Raw genomic sequence first — 19,701 nt, 5'->3', positions numbered from 1 at the left:
AAGATGTCATTTTGTTAGGATTTCTTGGTAGTAGTTCCTAGTTCCATCTAGTGAAGCTATTTAGCAAGGAAAAGTGTTTCAATAATTAGTGTCTTCTCACTTTCCTATTATGAAATTTGGGTTCATGGAAGGCCATTATTATTGTAAGTTGAATTTGTAACTTTGTCAATTGTTTTTATCATAATGATCTCAACAAGAGTTGGGAGAGAAATTGTTGTTTGAATGCTACGTTAATAAACTACCTAGATTGTCAATTGGTTGCAAATCAGTTATATATTAAAGAAAAAGGAAGGCACATGCAAGATGATGTTATGAGACTTAGCTTTTTAGGGAAAGCTAACTTACCTCTTTGTAACTTCATGCCCATTCTATGGGTGTTTATTATTAAACATTTAGCATCTACCTTGTAAATCTACAAACATCATTTTTCTAGTGAATCTTTGACAATCTTTTCGATACAAGAAAGTTAAAGGGTGGGGGCTTGTTTCTACCTTGTTTTTTGGTTCCCTTTTAGCATGATCTACAAAATTACATTAGAAAATGAATGATAGATATTGGGTGCCATGATTGGCAAAGCACCATGCCAACACGCATTTCAATTGGGAAAGCTTGGAGCTACCTTGTTTTGAACATCGTTCATCTCATTTCTATGGATGCATGAGTTGCCACGATACTCATTGGACAATTTATATTGATCGAAAAACTCTAAATAAAAAGGGTTGTTGATACTTTCATACAGTTTTGGAACCAATATGACAAGTGTTATACTCTGAATAGAGAGCCTCTCTTGCCATAAGCACATTTATATATTTTGTTCATGTGAAAAGTAAGAAAGCAAAAGTGGATAGTGTTGAATACGGTCCCAACAAATAGAGCATGGTTCTTTTTGTAAATACACTCATAAGTTATCATTGTACATAATATTGATATAATAATGGAAGTAACAAGATATCATTATTTTTATTATTATGTGCACTATGACATATTTAGGTCTCATGATCTATCATCCCAACACATATACACTTAGTAAGACAAACAAGCAATCCCACCCATCACCAAATGTCAAACATAAACCATTAATACAACAAAGTAAAATATGGTCATTGGCAATATCGAATAACATCAAAACATTTATTGGACCCTCTTGATGCATATGCATGAGCATGTGCATGTACCTCTTGATTCATCTTCATGAGCATGTATCCATACACACATGCAAAGGGAAATGGCAAAGATTCAACCTTTATTCCAACTAATTTATATAGTCTAATTACATAAATAATAATAGAAATTAACGATATTCAAAAAACTAGTTACATTCATGAATGATGCTTAAACCTTGTAGAATGGGGATTTTGTTTAGACATTCATGATAGCATTACAATAATGGAATTTATTATTTGTAATAAATGTGATAACCCATCCTTGAATGTGTAACCTCAATTATCAATTACAGTTGAGTATAGCACATACTAGAAAAGGGCTAGATAGAAGAAACATCTAGCACCACGGTGGCTGTTCCCTCCAAGTGTACCTAACATCTAGATGGGTGCTGCCATGAGGAGTGAATGGAGGACATCTAGGCTGAATTCTGTTTGTATGAGGCTCACGTGGAGAATATGCGTTCGAGTAATGTTATACACATCGAATGATGTGGTGCTTTGGAGTTGTTTTTTTTTGTTGTTTCATCTACACATTGTTTTCCTTCGACATGCAAGATGTCTTGTAAGATATGAGTTGTAAATTATCCTTTGTACATTGCTTAACTAATGGAAGTAGTTTTTTTTTTGGAAAAAAGAAGAAACATCTAGCATAGTGACTAGTGACGTGCACTCCAATGCACTAATAGTTCTCCATAAAAGTATGGGTTGGAGGTGAAATGACTCATTCCATCAAGTAGAAATTGATTTGGCTTCGAAAACTCCTCATTAACCATTAAAGAAGCCATCTTCTTGAAATGTTTGCCAATCATTGCTCATCTTGGAAGCATTTAGTTGTTTAATAAGTTACTCAACCTTCTCTTTCTTCCATGTTGCTTTTATTGTGCGAGGACATGTAGCTCTCATGCTTTACATCGTCTATAGTTTGTCGATGTTTATTAACAAGAAACCATACAAAATATTGTGCATGACAAGAATGCCTTTCAGTATAAGGTCATCCAAAACTCCATTTGGTGGTTTAAAATGGAATGTGTATGCAATACAAAAATATGAAGTCCTTGGAAGATCTTGAGAAGTTAACAAGTCCAATATATTTCAAATTCTCTACTTCATGTAACCATTGAATCCTTGAAGGCTTCTTAAGTCAATCTAAAATTAACATGCACCCAATCACCACAACAATTAAGAAATATTTTAGTCTTAATTAAATAGATAATCATTGAGTAAGAAACATATGAAGTTTTCAATTAAATAGATAATTGCTAAGTAAAAAAACATGTACATCTTGATTATTTTGTATGGAAAAGCTACATGTTGGAAAGTTGTTGTTAGTGGAAAATAGCCCCAAAGTTGGGGCATTCAAAGGCCCTTTTATAAGTGAAAGTTCTTACCCTTTTATACAAGTCGGAACCCTAAATAATCCCTTTTTGCATTACAAGTCCATTGGCCATTAGTCATTCCTATCTAATAAAGTGTAGTTCTTCACAAATTGTAGTATGGTTATGTTTCTTATCTACATTTGGCCTATGAACAATATTCTAGATTGGAAGTATTAAGTCGTATAGGCTTCTTAAAACTAAGGAATAGGACATCATTAATTCCCTTAATCCAATGTTTGTTGATACACATAGTTCACATGCTTACCTTCATTGAGCTAAGGAATTCTCTCTTTTTTTTATCAATGTTGAGGAAAAAACTTGATGAAAATTCTTTTCAAAGATACATATGAAAGCTTAATCTAGTTTAGATATAATTAAAATAACTATGACCTCAAAGTTGAGCTTTCACATTCCTAAGGTTTACTTTTTTAAATGGGAAGATTTGTGTTCTAGATTTTCTTGAGATCAAAAGGAAAACTATTTTTCAATGACATGATACACGTGTAGTTGGGGTATGAGGAATACATTTACTCATGCTAATCTCAAAAAACAATTATGATTTGAATTACTTCATGACTTGCAAAATTGTGTAACCAAATGTTTGCAGTGTCTAGTCAATAAGGTGTAACAAATTTAAAATGCAAGTCTTTTACATCACTCAATATTCCTACTAATAATTGCAAGTATCTCTAAATTTTAGGGGATGGGATAGCAGCAGAGGGAACGGGATAGCGAGCAGAAGGGACGGGATAGCAGAGTAACAGAGGCGCCGACAGCAGAGGGAGGATCAAACGACATTGTCAACGACATCGACCTACGACTCAGCCATGAGGAGCGATGGCAGCAGAAGGATCTTCGAAAAACGACTCGGCTGCTTCAGAGCCTGCACAAACATCAGCCCCAAACCTTCTGGACATCAATGGGACACAGGTATGTCACGAACATCTATTTAATCGCATTGATGCTGAAACCGAACAGGAAACACAAGGGGTGGACAATCAAAATGGTCCCTCAATGCATGCAATGGGAGCCTTTGTTCTCTCCCCGGAGGAAGAATGCCTAATGGAGAGTGAATTAACACGTCTTAAACGGGAATCCTTTGTGGTAAAAGTGGTGGGTAGTCGGCCCAATAGAGCAATATTGCGTGATTGGCTGCAAAGTTGTCTACAAGAAGACCTTGGTAGATTGAAGGACATTGCATTTATGGGAAAGGGCTTCTACCATGTTGTAGTGATGCCGGAAACGAATGTATGCAAAATTGTTGAGAGCAGCCCACTGATTTGGCACAATGCGAGGGCCTATGTATTCAATTGGGATGCAGACTTTGACATGTGTAAAGTTGATGCTTATATAGGCAATCCTACAGTGGTAACGGCATTTTTTCTTGGTTTACCTAAGCAATGGGAATCCTTTCTCCCGGCCATTGGCAAAAGTATGGGAGGTCAATGCCTGGAAAAGACTCTTGCGGAGAGAATAAGTGAAACACCGAGGATCAAACTAATTGTTTCAGATGTAAAGACCTTACCGCAATCAATGTTGTTGAGCAGTAAACAAATGGCTGACCATGTACAAACTGTTGAGTATGTGGGACTCCCAAGGCAATGCTTTGCATGTAGACAGATGGGGCACATGGCCCGAGAATGCCCTAGAGGAAAGGAGAACATGCATCATGGAAATGGGAAGCAAGGACAGAAATGTAAAACAAGTCTAATGCAACAGAAAAATCAACGAATGAACCATGCATTGAGTAAGAATGAAGATGGATGGAAACATAACACCTATAAAGGCAAACAAAAAGTCATGGTCGGACAAGAATGGCTCCCACTTAGAAATAAGTATGCGCTCTTAACCTTAGAGGACAATGAATACAAACCTAATGAAAGGGAAGAAAGAACGAAGGCAACTCATGAGAGTAATTATGTGGAAGTAATTAATGATATGACGAAACTACACCAAGAGGACAACTTGGTAGGGGATGTTATTGGCCAGATGCTTCATGAAAGTATAGGCGAGGTAGGAGAATTAAACATAGGAAAGGTCGTAAGCCCATTGAAAGAGCAGTCTAAGTCATTGGTGACAACCCTAGATATTAAGGGGATAGCAAAAATGAAAAGGCACATGCGTGCTAAAAAAGAGGAGATGAAGGGGATGGAAAAAAATAAAGGGATGCGTAAATGGTCAAGAGTGAACTGGAATCTTCAATACAAGGCGGGCCCCCTCTCGAATACTGGACAACAGATCAAAGTGAATTTGACGGGCAAAAAGTGGTTCAAGGAACTATGTGGAAGTGAGATGAAGAAGGACATCATATGTAGAGTCAATATATATGGCAAATGTAGTGATGGAGGGGTTGCTGGTCTGTCCTATATTTTGGCCTTGGGAACTAAGGAGCCACATAGTAGAGAAGAAGCCCTTGGGCGTTTGGAACAACAAATGGATGTTTATGTAGACGCATCATATGGTACCGCAATAGGGATGAAAATGAAAAGACAATGGAAAGATGCCTTGATTTGGAGTCCGGGCAAGGCGAATGAACAAGGCATATGCTTCATAAATGTGAAATTTAGGAAGCTTCCTAATCTGATAACGGAGTTCATGGTATACGTCCCTGAAATGCTGACACAGTTGGAAGAGGAAAATCTCCAAGATCGGATATTAGCTACCATATTGGAAGCGGAAAATGCATTGGCTGGGCCTCAGAAGGTGCAACTTATATGAATCTCAGTTTGCTAACTTGGAATATACAAGGAATTGGTGGCACCCAATTCCAGATGAAAAAGAATGTGTTGGCTGCTGAAATTCAGCGATGCAATGAGGCAGTGTTGCCTGATATTATCTTGGTGCAGGAGCACCATCTAGATGGGGACAAGATCGATAAAATAGGAAGCATTTGCCCCGGAAACTGGACCAATACATGGTCAGCAGCTACGGGAGATAGGCAGATTCAGGGGGGAGTACTTATAGCTATGAAAGCTAAGTTTACTACTGACTGTACAGGCAGGGGTAGTTTAATAGAGGGTCGTGCGGTCTACATAAGGATAAAACACAGTTGTGGGCACTTGGGCATACTGAACATTTATGCCCCAAATTCAGCTGCTGAAAGACAAGAATTCTGGTTGCAACTAGTGGCCAAGAAACAAGATGCTGAGTTGTGGATCATTGGAGGAGACTTTAATATGGTGGAGCATCCTGAAGATAGAAGAGGCAATGCAAATGGAATGGTACAGGGGGCAGAGAAGAATGCATGGGATAAGTTTTGTTTAGCATATAATGTGATAGATTGTTGGAATGCCCCTAACTTTCAAATGCAAAAAGAAAAATCTCTTCGCTACTCTAGAGTAGGAGGAAGTGTGCACGGGAGGACGATGTCTAGGCTGGACAGATGGTATTTGGACCCTCGTCTCATGGATAGGAAAGGTAGATGCATTATTTGCCCGGGTACAATGTTCTCTGATCATGCCCCAGTTCTGTTACACATACAAGAAAACAATCGCTGCAAGCCACATAATGTGAAGGTGTGTAAGGAATTGGTTATGGATACTAAATGGACCGATGATATACGGAAAATATGGTATAATATCAGATGGAGGTACCTTGACCCTGCTCATAGGCTGGCTGGGAAACTTGAGGCATGTGCAGGGTTTTTTCAACAAAAAGCGATTGAAATTAGAAAAGAGATAAGAGAGAAAATGCAGAGAATGCAATGGTCACTTGCTTCTATGCAACGACTAAGAGAATTATACCCACATAATGTATGGATTGAGGCGCAACTTGAGGAGGCCAAAAGCAAATTAGAGAGGTACCAAAAACTTAGGAGTACCTATGCCTATCGAAGTAGGGTAGCAAGCTGGATGAGGGTAGGAGATCGGGTTACTAAAGGTTTTTTTAAAGGTGTTAAATGCAAAGGATCTAGGTTTCAACCTTCATGCTTAAAAAAGACAGATGGCACAATGACATCGTGCAAAGAGGAAATGCTTGAAATAGCCACAAGCTATTATACTCAACTACTAAATGTATGCAATAAGGATCTGATTCATCAGGTTGCCTTTAGAAATATAATAAAGAGGATACCAAGGAAAGTTACGGCTCAAATGATGGACCAACTAAATACCCCTATAGGTATGCATGAATTGTGGGATGCTATTGGGGATATGAACAAACAAAGCTGTGCAGGAATTGATGGACTTCCTCTATACTTTTACATCCAGTATTGGGATCTAATTAAGGATGACATGCTGGCAGGGATGCAACACATTATGGTAGAAGGACTAATGCCCACAACAATGTGTAGAGGCATGATTTATTTAATACCCAAGGCTGGTAAAGACCTAGCAACGCTTGATAATTGGCGACCACTGACGATCCTCACCAATGCATATAAGATAATGGCCAAAGTCGTAAGTAAGAGATTGAAAATGGTACTTGGGGACATTATACATACAACGCAAACTGGTTTCTTGGAAAACCGGAGTATTGTGGACAATGTGATAACATTCTGGGAATACTCAGCATGGGCTGAGGAGCAAGAAGTGGACCTAGCAGTAATGCTACTTGACTTCGAAAAAGCATATGACAGGATTTCATGGGACTTCCTAGAAGTAGTGATGGCAGCCCTAGGTTTTGAACAACAATGGATCCGTGGAATGGGTGCCTTCTACAGAGGTGCATCCAGCCAAGTGTTAATGGCTGGAAGTATGGGGAAGAGCTTTAAGATGCTACGTTCGGTACGCCAAGGATGCCCATTAGCCCCGTATTTATACATAATTGCAGCAGAAGCTTTGCATTATCAAATGGCTGATAGATCTTGGCAAATACAATGCCTTACCTTACCCGATGTTGAAGTTATGGTGCTTGATACGACATATGCTAATGACACAATGACCTATGTCAAAGGTGATGCACACAACTTGGGCAGATTGCAAAATGCAATTGATGAGTTTTGTAGGGGATCCGATGCTAAAATAAATTGGAATAAATCTGTGGGCATTTGGATCAGCAATAAACCCATGTTAAACTGGGTCCCCGACCCCAATTTTAGATGGTTGAGGAAAGGAGAAGCTACTAGATACTTGGGCTTCAAAATTGGTATGGACATTGATCGGGCAGAACACTACAATCTACTAGTGGATAAAATAAAAATGAAGCTAATATGGTGGAATGCAAGAAAACTATCCTTTGCGAGAAAGATTGTGATTGCAAATCAGATTCTAATGGCCACTATATGGCACACTGCTGCATGCTGGATAATCGTGCCCAAGTCGATGAAATTGTTAAAAAAGATCATTAGAAATTTCTTATGGGGGGGCACAAAGGAAAAACAAGCCGTTGCAAAGATTGCTTGGACCACACTTATAAAAAGGAAAAGTGAAGGGGGGGTGGGATTGATAGATCCCGTGATGCAAACGAAGGCCTTGCTAGGCAAACTAGTGGTCCGGAGCCTACAACCTCCTGAGGCACCTTGGAAAGTTCTATGGCGGCGTAGATGGAAGATGTGGCTGCCAAGACAAGGTGGATGTTGGCCTAGCAGCCCATTTTGGGGCTTTGTGCCAGAAATGAGGCCCAAATATTGGGGAAGTATGCAGAGTCTTTGTGCTATCGGAATTATGAAAGCATGGCAAGAAATCAGAAAGGGGATCATATGTAGGTGGAGAAATGATGCATATGCGCGGATATACATGCCAATTGTGTGGAACCCATCGATTAGAGATGTGGATGGGCTGATGATAGGCCAAAAAACAGGTTTCAAATGGGCTGAGTTAATCAATGCCCAAGGGAATGCATTAGTGGAATGGGAGAGGTTTTTGTCCAATGAGGTGGGCACTCAAAAGGCTAGAATATGGAGAATAAGCAGGGGTAAAGGCATGCTCAAGAGAATTATAGATGCCATTGCATGCTACAAGAATACCTTGGAAGAGGAAGAAGTAACAACCTCTGAAATTGCGTGGACAGGTCTTATAGATGCTGAAAACTGTTTAATTGGCATTAAGGGAATGAAAGTAGAATCGAACGAGGTATGCTACTACAAACTAGAGCACGGAAGGGCAAGAGGTAAGCAACCAGTCTTTCAAAGAGAAAAGCCGATTAGGCTGATCGTAAAAACTGGCAAGAATATGATTATTGACCCTAAGCCAAGGGAGATCACACCGGCGACAGTGTGTTGGCCTATAGAAGGGCATTTGGATCAATTATCATGGGACCCAACCAGGTATTTTTGGAGAACTCAAGGACAAACTGATGGGGAAAAGCTGGTTCAATTTTTCAGGTATAACACGAAGATTGGGAGGCAAATTCTTCTAGAACAAAAACATGACAAGGTTGCGACAAGGAAATTTTGGATGCAGGAGGGCATAAGTGAAAGGAGACTAGATAAATTCTGGAAAATGATATGGCATGACAAATATGACCGCAAGATAATGATGTGTTTATGGCTTATTGCACATAGAGCCTTGCTGGTAGGGACGTGGGCTAAAGGCCCCAATGTAGACCCTAGATGTACTGCATGTGGACAGATAGAAAGCATCTCCCATTGTCTATGGGAATGTCGCAATGCAATGGCTGTATGGGGAAGGGCACTTCGTTTGCTTTGCCATGCCTCTAGTTCGTTCACCCTCAACTGGGGACATGCTTGTTGGATGTGTCTTGACGTTGATGTGGCGACATACGATAGCACATGCAAGGCTAAGTACAGAGGGGAGAATGGCATTGTTCGGCTGATCACTGACAACGGGGTACCTACAACTTGTGTACAGAATCAAAAACTTGAAGATCTTTGGATGTTGCTTGCCCCCATTACTATATGGCATATATGGACAGCAAGGTGTACCAGGGTATTTTCCGCACACAAACGCCCTCCAGCTGAATTGATTAAGCTAATTTGGCACACACTCATAACTACACTAAGAGCTCAATATGAGCGGATTAATGGTACTAATGATGCTGCAGACCTAATGAGGTTGAATTTTCGGAAAAGATGGTGTACGACACCGATGGCCGCAGCAAATGGAATGGATATACTATGGAAGTATGATGTACCCAGATGGTTGTTTCCCCCTCCCATTAGTTGAACGAGGGGCGTGAAAGACATGGCAAGTGGGATAGTGAAGGTAGGTGATGTATCTGAAAGGATGGCTTGAGTCATATGTAAAAGTGTAAGATAAATAAGTGAGATCTCGTATGTAGGCTAGGATAATCTTGGCACGGCCTACCTGAGAAAGGGATCGTGTTCATGTATATTTTAACTAATGGAGTATATTCTCTTTTGGAAAAAAAAAAAAAAAGTATCTCTAAATTTTATTGTCGATCTACCTCAAACACAAAGAGATGATGACTCTACATGGGTTCTTTTTTTTCTTTTTTCTTTTTTCTTTTTTAAAAGAAAGATACACCTTAGTATATTACTTGAGAAATGTACATAGAGGAAACAGGAGAAGACATTTCATCTCACCTCTATTGTGATACAAAGATGATGACTCTACATGGGTTCTTATTGATTAGTTAATAGAATTAGCCGGATTTCAACAAATTAAATTCAATGATAAGTTTAAACTTTTCATAGATTGTCTAGGCCATACACTACAAATATTGCAAGATGTTGTCACCTCGCATAGTCGGATGCATGATCGCCAAAAGGCATGCATGCATATGCATTACTGTGAGGTGACACCATTTTGATTCAATGTCAATCTTAGATGTTTCTTATTTTCTCATTATCTTCTTATTTTCCGATTCATCATTATTTCTAGGCTTCAACCATGACAACAACGAGTGTTTCCAAGTTTACTGATGGATGTAATAATTAGTGATAACCTTTTGAAGTTGACCAGTGAAATTTTGGCACAGGTCTTAAAAAAGAGGAAACTACTTAAGGGTCAATTCCTTAAATAATACATGATACGATTATAGAACTAAATGAGTCAATTAAAATAATTAAGCATATGCTTCGACTTATGTAAAAAAGAAGCCTACAAAATGTTTACAATACCTCCCTTTATTAGAGTAATGTAATTTCCCTAAATTTGATTTGTTACAACAAGAGTGCAATGTAGGTTCAAAGATAACTAAACAGTTTGGTTTGGTTTCGAATGTTACTAATCGGTTTCAGTTCGGTTTTGAATTGACTGGCTTAGCGGCTTATTGGTTTTTGTTTATGTGGTTCGGTTTAAAGGTTTATAGGTTAAAAAATACTCATAAATATTTTCTATAAGCTATAACTTTCAACTTTTAATTTTAAACTCTTGTTTTAACTTATTAAATTTTATATGTATTATATGTAGAGTCTCTTTTTCATTTACGATGATCAATTATGATAAGTATGATGATCAAATTTATGATTAGTATGATGATCAAATTTATGATTAGTATGATGACCAAAATTATGATAAGTATGATGACAAATTTTATAATAAGTATGATGACAAAATTTATAATAAGTATGATGACAAAATTTATGATGATTTTCTCACACAAATTTATAATAAGTATAATGATTAATATCAATAAAAAATGGTTTGGTTTGGTTTGGTTTTAAATTTTTCGTAAACGGTTTGGTTTCTCCTATGCTTTAAACGGTTTGGTTTAAATGGCTTCATAAATTTTAAAACAGTTTGGTTCGGTTTGTTTTATTAATAAATGGTTTGGTTTCAAGGCCAAGAAACCGAACCGAACCGAAACCGAACCGGGCCCATTGCTAAGGATAAGTAGAAAATTGGTTTTCCTTGGACTTGGAACAACCCTATCGAGATCTAGGACATGTGATGGTCGGAGTGCCAAAGGAGTTTAGTCATATAATGACGACATCTAAAGATGTTGTAATCGGTTGACTCTTGAGGTATAACATGATTGGTGGTAGGAGACACTAATGGGATTCGTTTATTTTCGTGTCCTGGTCATGGCTCAGGGGCGGTCGGTCAGTATGGTGAAGTGCGGCACCCTTAATCCATTCTTTCCCTTAATCTTTCCATGAATCGTGTGTGATTAGTGTAAGATTGGAAGAACAATATCATGCCCAAATGTACATAGATTGGGAACCTTGCGAATGTTAAGTGTTTTCTGGTCTTTGTATTAAGGCCAGGGCCATGGTCCAAAATAGTGTATGTATGTATGTATGTATGTATGTACACTCAAACCTCAGAACTTAGAAGCCAACAATAATAATGCCACAACTTACTTACTTACACACACGACTGAAGACGAAAACCCTCTCTCTCTCTCTCTCTCTCTCTCTCTCTCTCTCTCTCCCCCCTTCATCTTCTCTGGTAGATCTCTCTGTTCGGTTCTATTCTATTCGCTATTATAAGCGAGGATGGGTATTCAAATTCCGGTGGATGCAGATGCAGACGCAGAAGCAGAAGCAGAGGATTTGACGCCTCTTAGCCAGAATTGGTCGAGAATTCTTCTGATCGGTCCCCCTAATGTTGGAAAACGGACTATTCTTCAAAGTAATCATTCTTCTTCTTATTCCTCAAATTTCAACGCTGTTTTGGATATATCAAATGTGTTCGTGATGCTTTTATCAAGTCTTTCTTTCTTTTATCATGTTTCACCAACATTAGACATTATTTGTTCATGTTCTTTCTCCTTTACCCTATACCTTAAGAGATGTTTGTTTTTTTATCTCTTTTTTTCTCGTCTTAATGGTTTTCATTTGCAAATAAATTTTTGGAAGAAAAAAACATTCATTTCTTTCATCCTATTATGCTAGGTCTATTTAATTAAACTCTTTCACTTAATTTTTTTAATCTCAAGATAGCTCTTAGTTTTTATGTAAGGCGTTTTGATTTTTTGCTATAGTAGAAGAGTTAGTTTTTATGTGTGTTTTCTAATATCATACATTTTCTATATGATGTGAATGTCGTTCCTAAGTCTTTTGATTTTAATGTTTAGAAGAAGTATTAGTTTTATATGTGCATGTGGTTGGTTAATTGAGTTCTTATTCGTATATGTTTGATATGAATTGAAATTTGTTCCGAAGTCTTTCAATTTTGCTCTTTTGGAGAAGGTTTTTTTTTTCTTCTGCAATCATTGTTGCTGGTTGATTGTTTACTTATTTGTAAATTGTCTATATGATGTGAAAGATGTTGTGATTTCTTTTCATTTGAAAGTGTGGTACAATAATTTCTTTCTGACTTCTGAAAATTTGTCCCATTCTTTCTGTTTGATTAGGTAGTAGTTGCGTTATTTCATTTGGAAGTTCCTTACGTTAAATCCATGAAGGTTTTGCAACTGTTTCTGACAGGATTACTTGCAATGGGAAAGTCAAGAGGATTGCCATTCTCTAATTCTGGACTATTATGTCATGGGTATTAAATCATTCATTTGATGTCCATGTAAACTATTTGTTTTGTTTGCTTGATCTGTGATTATTGAAAACATTTGAATTTCTTACTAACCTCTTCATTTTGGCAGTTGGACCATTGATACAAAGTATTACACAGTGGATGTGTGCATATCCACCGCTAGTTTTACTGATGATGAATCAAATGAAAATGTCAAAGAATATATTCAATCTGCTAATTGCCAAGCGCTCCTTCTCATTTTCGACCTTAGTGATGTAAGTATTCTACTTAATGTTCATTCATATCTTATTTGGGAAATTCCTATTTCATTCAAGTAATGGTATATCTGAAACAATTTTCAAAATACCATTCTTTGATAAATATTGTACCTGGTACATATTGTTATTATAATGTCATTGCGCAATACTGGATGGATTTAAGGAAATCTTGATAGAAAAATCTGACATTGCTGGAAATATAATTTTGAAAAAGCATTCCTACATGTATAATGTCAGAACATACCAGAGGCTTAGTTTTATTTCTTCTTTTGATCCTAAAAGTGTTATATTGTCCAAACATTTAGTGCACACTATATTTGGTCATTTGGAGCTCTTTTTTATTAGTTAAGGTTGCATGAACAAAATATATTTTAGGGCGAAATACCAAAATACCCATAACGTGTTTACAATATTTTGGTGTGTTTGGGAAAGTTGCAGCCATTCCAGTAAAATCTCAAAGAACTTGGGATATTTTCTGGCTAATTTTATTTGTTTTATAGAAACAACTTAGGAGTACTTTTGGCAACCATACATTCCCTATCGTTGATACACTAAACTCAAAAAAAATAATGTTTGTGTACATATTTGATTCAAGGAGTTCAATGATCGACATTCCACTTTTGAAAAATTATAAATGGTGTATCAGGCTTCAACATTTAAGAAAATACAAGAGTGGGTGTTGAAGATGGATCTCACGCAACCTGAGGTATTACTTTGTGTGGGAAATAAGGCGGATAGGTTACCCGGACATTTTGGGCATTCGGAGTACCGACGGAGGCTTCGAAAACGAGGAGAATCATCGAGTGACCCACATCCTGAATTCTCGGATTTTGGTATCCAACAAAGCGATGGAAGCAGTTTGCTACAAGATGATGGAGACCCTGTGGATGATATGAGAAGCCAGCGTGTAGAATGGTGCATGGAACATGGCATCGAGTATCTGGAGGCTTGTGCTGTTGATCTCCTCTTTGATCAATGTATGTAGCTCTATATTTTGTTGGAGATTTTGCACCTTATTTTCAATTCATTTTGGCAACGTCTGAAAATATATTAATCATTCATTTATAACACAGAAGCTTCTTGAAGTCCAAAATAGATTTAGGACTTATTGTGCTTCAATTTTTGCTTATTTGTTTTAGCACTTTGCTAGTTCAATTATGTGAAAGTCCAGATATCATGGAGGGTATCTTACTTCAATTTCTATTATGAGTGATGGCAGGTATGTCACTTGATGGAGATTCCCAAGGATTGAGCCGAATTTGGGGTGCCCTTTCAGTGCACATGTGGCCAGGAATGATTCTAAAATCCGAGGAAGGCACACTATCTCCACCTAATGCTGAAGGTTCCTCTCTTTCACTCAAGTTTTCAAATTGTGCGTCTCCCTCCAACACATTCCTAATCTATTTATTTTAATATCTACATTTACAGAAGAAAGTAGTGAAGAAGGTTCCATTGTTATTGAATATGAGCGCCTCTCAAATGGCTCAATAGACCTTTGGGACAATGATGAGGGCCCTTGGAGCTTCTATGAAAGTGCGTCTGTGGAGATTCAAGAGCAAGTAGTGAGCAACAATCTATCAAATGAAAGATCGAATGAAATAGATAACGATGCTACTACTACTTCGACGAGTCTTGAATCTTCTAATGTTACACGGCCTGACGTGTCGGGTGCAGTTCTACATGTCAAAGAAGAAGACTTGATGACAGCATCGGAAGGCACGGTAGTTATTAACAATCTTCAAATGGATAATGAATCTGTTCTCGAAAGGTATTCCGGAGGCCAAGTAAGTGATAATCATAATAGAGATTTGGAAGGCCATGAAAGAGTGTATGAAGACACAGTAGTTATTAACAATCTTCAAATGGATAATGAATCTGTTCCCGAAATGTATTCCGGAGGTCAAGTAAGTGAGAATCGTAATAGAGATTTGGAAGGCCGTGAAAGGGTGTATGAACATGGGCGGAGAAACCAAGACCATTCTTTCAATGACTTTGAAGGGTTAATGTCGGAAATGGCTCGAATGCGGGATACGGGGCGCATGATGTCAGATCTTCAGAGGAGAGAAATGGCAGCAAGCTTAGCTTTAAGGATGGCTTCAATGTTTGTTGATGAGGATGACTAATATATGGTTTCCTCAATTCCATCCACTGCTATGATGTTGTATGCTTCAAGTTGTTATTTTGTTTTGTTGTATTCAATTTTGACCTTAAGCAGGGTACATCTAAATACTCATTTAGAAAGAAAAAACAAATTTATCTTGTTTTATGTGGCCTAGTTGGGCTGGGAGTATTTGGTAATCTCTGCATCAAGCTTGCCAGCGATGTATAGGAGAGTGTTGATGAGGTTTTTGCCTTGATTACAATATATCTCATATGGGTTCGTTAATGATTGCCTTTTTGTTGTGCAAGATGCAGTTTCATCATCAGTGTTATTTCAATATGGTATTTCTGGCAATGTTAATTATTTGTATGGTTTTTGAAGAAAGTGGTATCACACAATAAGAGCGTTAGATGAAGAAAACCACTCATATAACAACAAAATAGCGTATGACTACAACACTTACAAACCAAGACAAAAAATGTGGTGATTACCAACCATTATGGCAAAATGCTTTACCCACGCAAAACCATAGAGATTTTTACCTGTGATTGAGAATTGAAAACAACTCAAAACAAGATGAAAGAACATGAAGATGTTTATGAATGCTGGTCAAGGCAAGTACGGCTGTCCTTAGTTACAAATAACTGAAGTGATTTGAGGATGGGTGCTAGGATAACATGCATTATGTCTTATGTAACTTGCACTAATGAGGCAGATTGGATTTATTTTTTGTAACAACTTATTTTCTCCTACATTACCATGGATTTTCATCTCAATATATATCCTGCAAGCCAATCGATTCGTGCCACTCTATTATGGACTTCCATGCCCAAATTCTATGTCATTAGGGAATTTCCCCAAATTTTCATGGCAGAGTAATGTCTATCAAAGGGCATGGATTTTTTATATTTGTGCCAACAACCCCTTTGTCTAGAGAAGAAGTGGCCCGCATCTTCTGATGTACCAATGAGTTTTACACTACATCAACTTTGAAAAAACCAAGACATGAACAACAAGTCATAAAAATCTCCAGAATACCTTTTAACGATTCACCGTGTTTGTTTTCTCTAATTGGAGCAATGTGTAAATCATGAAAATTGTAGGGGCATCCAGAGAGATTATGAAAAGCTCTGGCAAGACATGGCGCAGACGTCAGTAGCTCTGCATCATGCTCAAATTTAGGGTTTCCAAGACCTTACATATAGTAAAACAATACAGAAATCAAAGCCCGGTATATTCTCTGATTGATTTAGGTTCTTGCCACAGCTCAAGCCATGGTTTTCGCAGTATCTATCAAGCTTATTTACAAGTTCGTACCTTATGCTTTTATTCCAGTTTTAATTCATCGTCATGGATTGAAGATGAAGATGCCACTGTTCATGCTTCCTCTCTGGCAATCAGTATAAGCGGTAAAACTCTGAGAAGCCTTCTGAACAGGAGAGTTTTAGAGCGAAACAATGCCTCAGCTAATGGTGGAAGTGTTTCCTTTTCACGTGAGAAGCCGTGGAATCTTCGTGGAACCAGTGGTAAGGAAAATGATGTATTGTCCTGTGAACCTCCATTGACGCTTCATGAAAGTAAAGGTAAAAAAGATGATGGCTTTCCATGGGATAAACCATGTATTCCAAGTGGAAATAATGGTATGGGAAAGAATGTCACCTCATGTAAGCCATTATCAGATAGTAACGAAAATGGTAATGAAAGTGGTTCCTTTTCATGTAATCCACCACCGTTTTTTAATGAAAATGCTAAGGAAGACAGCGCCTCACCATGGCTTCTTAATGGAAATGGCAAGGAAAGGGAAAGGGAAAGGGAAAATGAAGTTGGAATGGCAGAGAAGATTGGATTTTTCTCATGTAATGGTAATAATAAAGATTCCTCAGTGAATGCGTCAGCAATGCACTATTCACCAAAGCAGAGCTCTGAGAAAGATGACATTATGTCATTTCTAAAGGGATGTTTTGAGTCTAATGAGGATTTGGAGGATGAAATTTTGGTGAATGAAAAGTTCTTTCCATTTGCCACCCCTGCCTTTCAGATGTATTTCCTTGAGAAATTTTCGTTAGAAATGCAGAAAGAGTTGCAAGGTATGGATACTTCAGAAATAAGACAGAAAGTCATATTTCCTATGTTTGTTGCATTCTGTGAGGAGAAGTTTCCCGAGGAAATAAGAAGATTTACAGATCTTTTAGAATCAGCCAATATGACTAAGCCACATTCAGTGTTTCCATATGCTCGGTCAATCAAGCGCAAGATTATCTATCATTATGGACCAACAAATAGTGGGAAGACCTATAATGCCTTGCAAAGGTTTCTATGTGAGCCAAGTGGTATCTATTGTAGCCCTCTAAGGCTTCTAGCTATGGAGGTATATGATTATGCGAATAGTAAAGGAGTTCTTTGTAGTCTTATTACAGGGCAAGAGAGGAAAGAAATGCCCTCTGCAAACCATGTTTCATGTACAGTAGAAATGGCATCAATACAAAATGTTTGGAAAGTTGCGGTGATCGATGAAGTGCAACTATTGAATGATGAAAATAGAGGGTGGGCATGGACCCGAGCATTATTAGGCTTACAAGCTGAGGAAATACACTTGTGTGGCGATCCTAGTGCATTGGGTGTAGTAAGAAACATTTGTTTAGCCACAGGAGATGAATTGAGTGAGTGTTCATATGAGCGATTTAAACCGTTAGGGGTGGATACAAATACTTTGAATGGCAGCTTTAATAATGTTGAGCCAGGTGATTGCATCGTTGCCTTTTCTCGAAGAGACATTTTTGAGATCAAAAGAGCGGTGGAAAGAGCCACGCAAAAGCCATGTTGTGTAGTTTATGGAGCCTTACCACCAGAGACAAGAGCACAACAAGCCAAACTATTCAATGAACCCGGAAGTGGTTATGATATATTGGTTGCAAGTGATGCAATCGGAATGGGTCTTAATTTGAACATCCGGAGAGTAGTATTTCATACTCTCGAGAAATTCAATGGAGAGTTGATGAATAATATACCTACATTGTTGATTAAGCAAATTGCTGGAAGAGCAGGGCGGCGAGGAAGCCTTTATCCAGAAGGACTTGTGACCACATTTCATCTTTCAGATCTACCTCATCTACAATTGTGCTTAGCGCAACCCTTTATTGATGCATGTAATGCTGGTCTTTTTCCTTCATGTGAACAACTCCAGATTTTTGCTAATCATATGCCGAATGCGAAATTCTCAGAGTTATTAGAAAAATTTATAGAAACTAGTCGGGTAGACGCATTCTATTTTCTTTGCAAAAATAAAGAACTAATGAAAATAGCATCTGTAATCGATACAGTGGAGAACTTAACATTAGAAGAAAGGTTCACTTTTTGCTTCTCGCCAGTGAGTGCAAGAGACCCAAAATCTGTAGGAGCTCTTCTTCAGTATGCTAGATCATATAGTAAGAGGATCCCACTTCAACTATTGATAGGGAGACCGTCAAGTTCTTCAGAGATCGATTTTCAACTTATGGATCTCGAAGATAAGTATAAATTGATTTCATTGTATTTATGGCTGAGCCAGCATTTTCCTCCCGAGTTGTTCCCTCATAAGAAGGAAGGAGAAAATATGTCGATGGCCATTGCACAAACACTTGGACAATCATTAACAGGCCTACATAAGAATACTGGTTGATAGAATTCAACTACCAAGCCCAATCAAATGGTTCGTATAGCAGAAGATAAGATTGTGACTATTTGCCAAAGTAGAAATGCCCTTCGTGTACGAAGATGAGCACCATGTTCCAAATGCATTTCCATTCATGTAAAAGAAGATACAAACATGTAAATTCCTTTGCAGGGGTTGCATATGGTTCTTTTCCATGCAAGCACTTAAGTTTACATATCATTATGCTATGCATGATTTAATGTAATGTAATATCTCTTTTGGAATACTTGTCTCTAATATAGCTGAAATTTCTGCATGATTTCAGCTGCTTTGTTGCTTTTCTATCACATTAAATGTGGGTAGACAAGGAAGGCATGCTAACAATTTAGCTAATTCCACACATGAATCTTGTCAAACATAAAGTTGTTTCTTGCACTCCCAATGAGCAATAGCTTGTATAAAGCTTACAAAGGCTATAAACTGAACTATGTGGTGTTTTGAGTTCTGTTCATCATGTTGTTTGAATTCTTAACCTTAGGTAACATAAATACGTACATGTTAGATGAATAAAATATGCAAGTAAATCAGTAATCTTAAGTTATGAACCCCAAACATGTATTGATAAATTTGCAAATAAGCAATTGTACATTCCTATAACGTGAAACAAATAAGTATTTGAGTAATTTTACTCATATCAATTGTTTCTTCACATGCGATAAAATGTGCTCAATGCCGGGTGTGTGTGGGTGTGTTGAGGATTGGGAGAACGGAGGGGTATTTTGTGAATTTAGTGAAAATGTCTTTCTTCTTCTTATTCTTTCTATAGGAAGGAGCTCTTTTATGCATCTCTCTCTCTTATTTTGTCTTATAGGCCATTT

The 19,701-nt window shown here is 37.8% G+C and overlaps 1 protein-coding gene and 1 pseudogene across 1 annotated transcript; both read left to right on the top strand.

Annotated features, from left to right (window-relative positions):
• The first annotated feature begins 11,753 nt into the window (after positions 1-11,753).
• LOC147863629 (uncharacterized) lies at positions 11,754-15,477 on the top strand. Its single transcript, XM_087320123.1, has 6 exons — positions 11,754-11,976; positions 12,774-12,837; positions 12,944-13,088; positions 13,738-14,068; positions 14,311-14,433; positions 14,520-15,477. The coding sequence occupies exons 1-6, from the start codon at positions 11,841-11,843 to the stop codon at positions 15,212-15,214; spliced, it is 1,494 nt and encodes a 497-aa protein (XP_087176249.1). The 5' UTR covers positions 11,754-11,840; the 3' UTR covers positions 15,215-15,477.
• Positions 15,478-16,278: 801 nt separating this feature from the next.
• On the top strand, positions 16,279-19,142 carry LOC147863628 (DExH-box ATP-dependent RNA helicase DExH18, mitochondrial pseudogene; annotated as a pseudogene).
• Positions 19,143-19,701: the final 559 nt, after the last annotated feature.

This window comes from Azolla caroliniana, unplaced genomic scaffold, assembly GCF_043228905.1.
Source record: "Azolla caroliniana isolate FFs.n. ecotype wild unplaced genomic scaffold, voAzoCaro1.0.p SCAF_5, whole genome shotgun sequence".
NCBI lineage: Eukaryota > Viridiplantae > Streptophyta > Polypodiopsida > Salviniales > Salviniaceae > Azolla > Azolla caroliniana.
The sequence above is the reverse complement of the archived record's forward strand: the minus strand, read 5'-3'. Positions and strand labels throughout refer to the sequence as shown.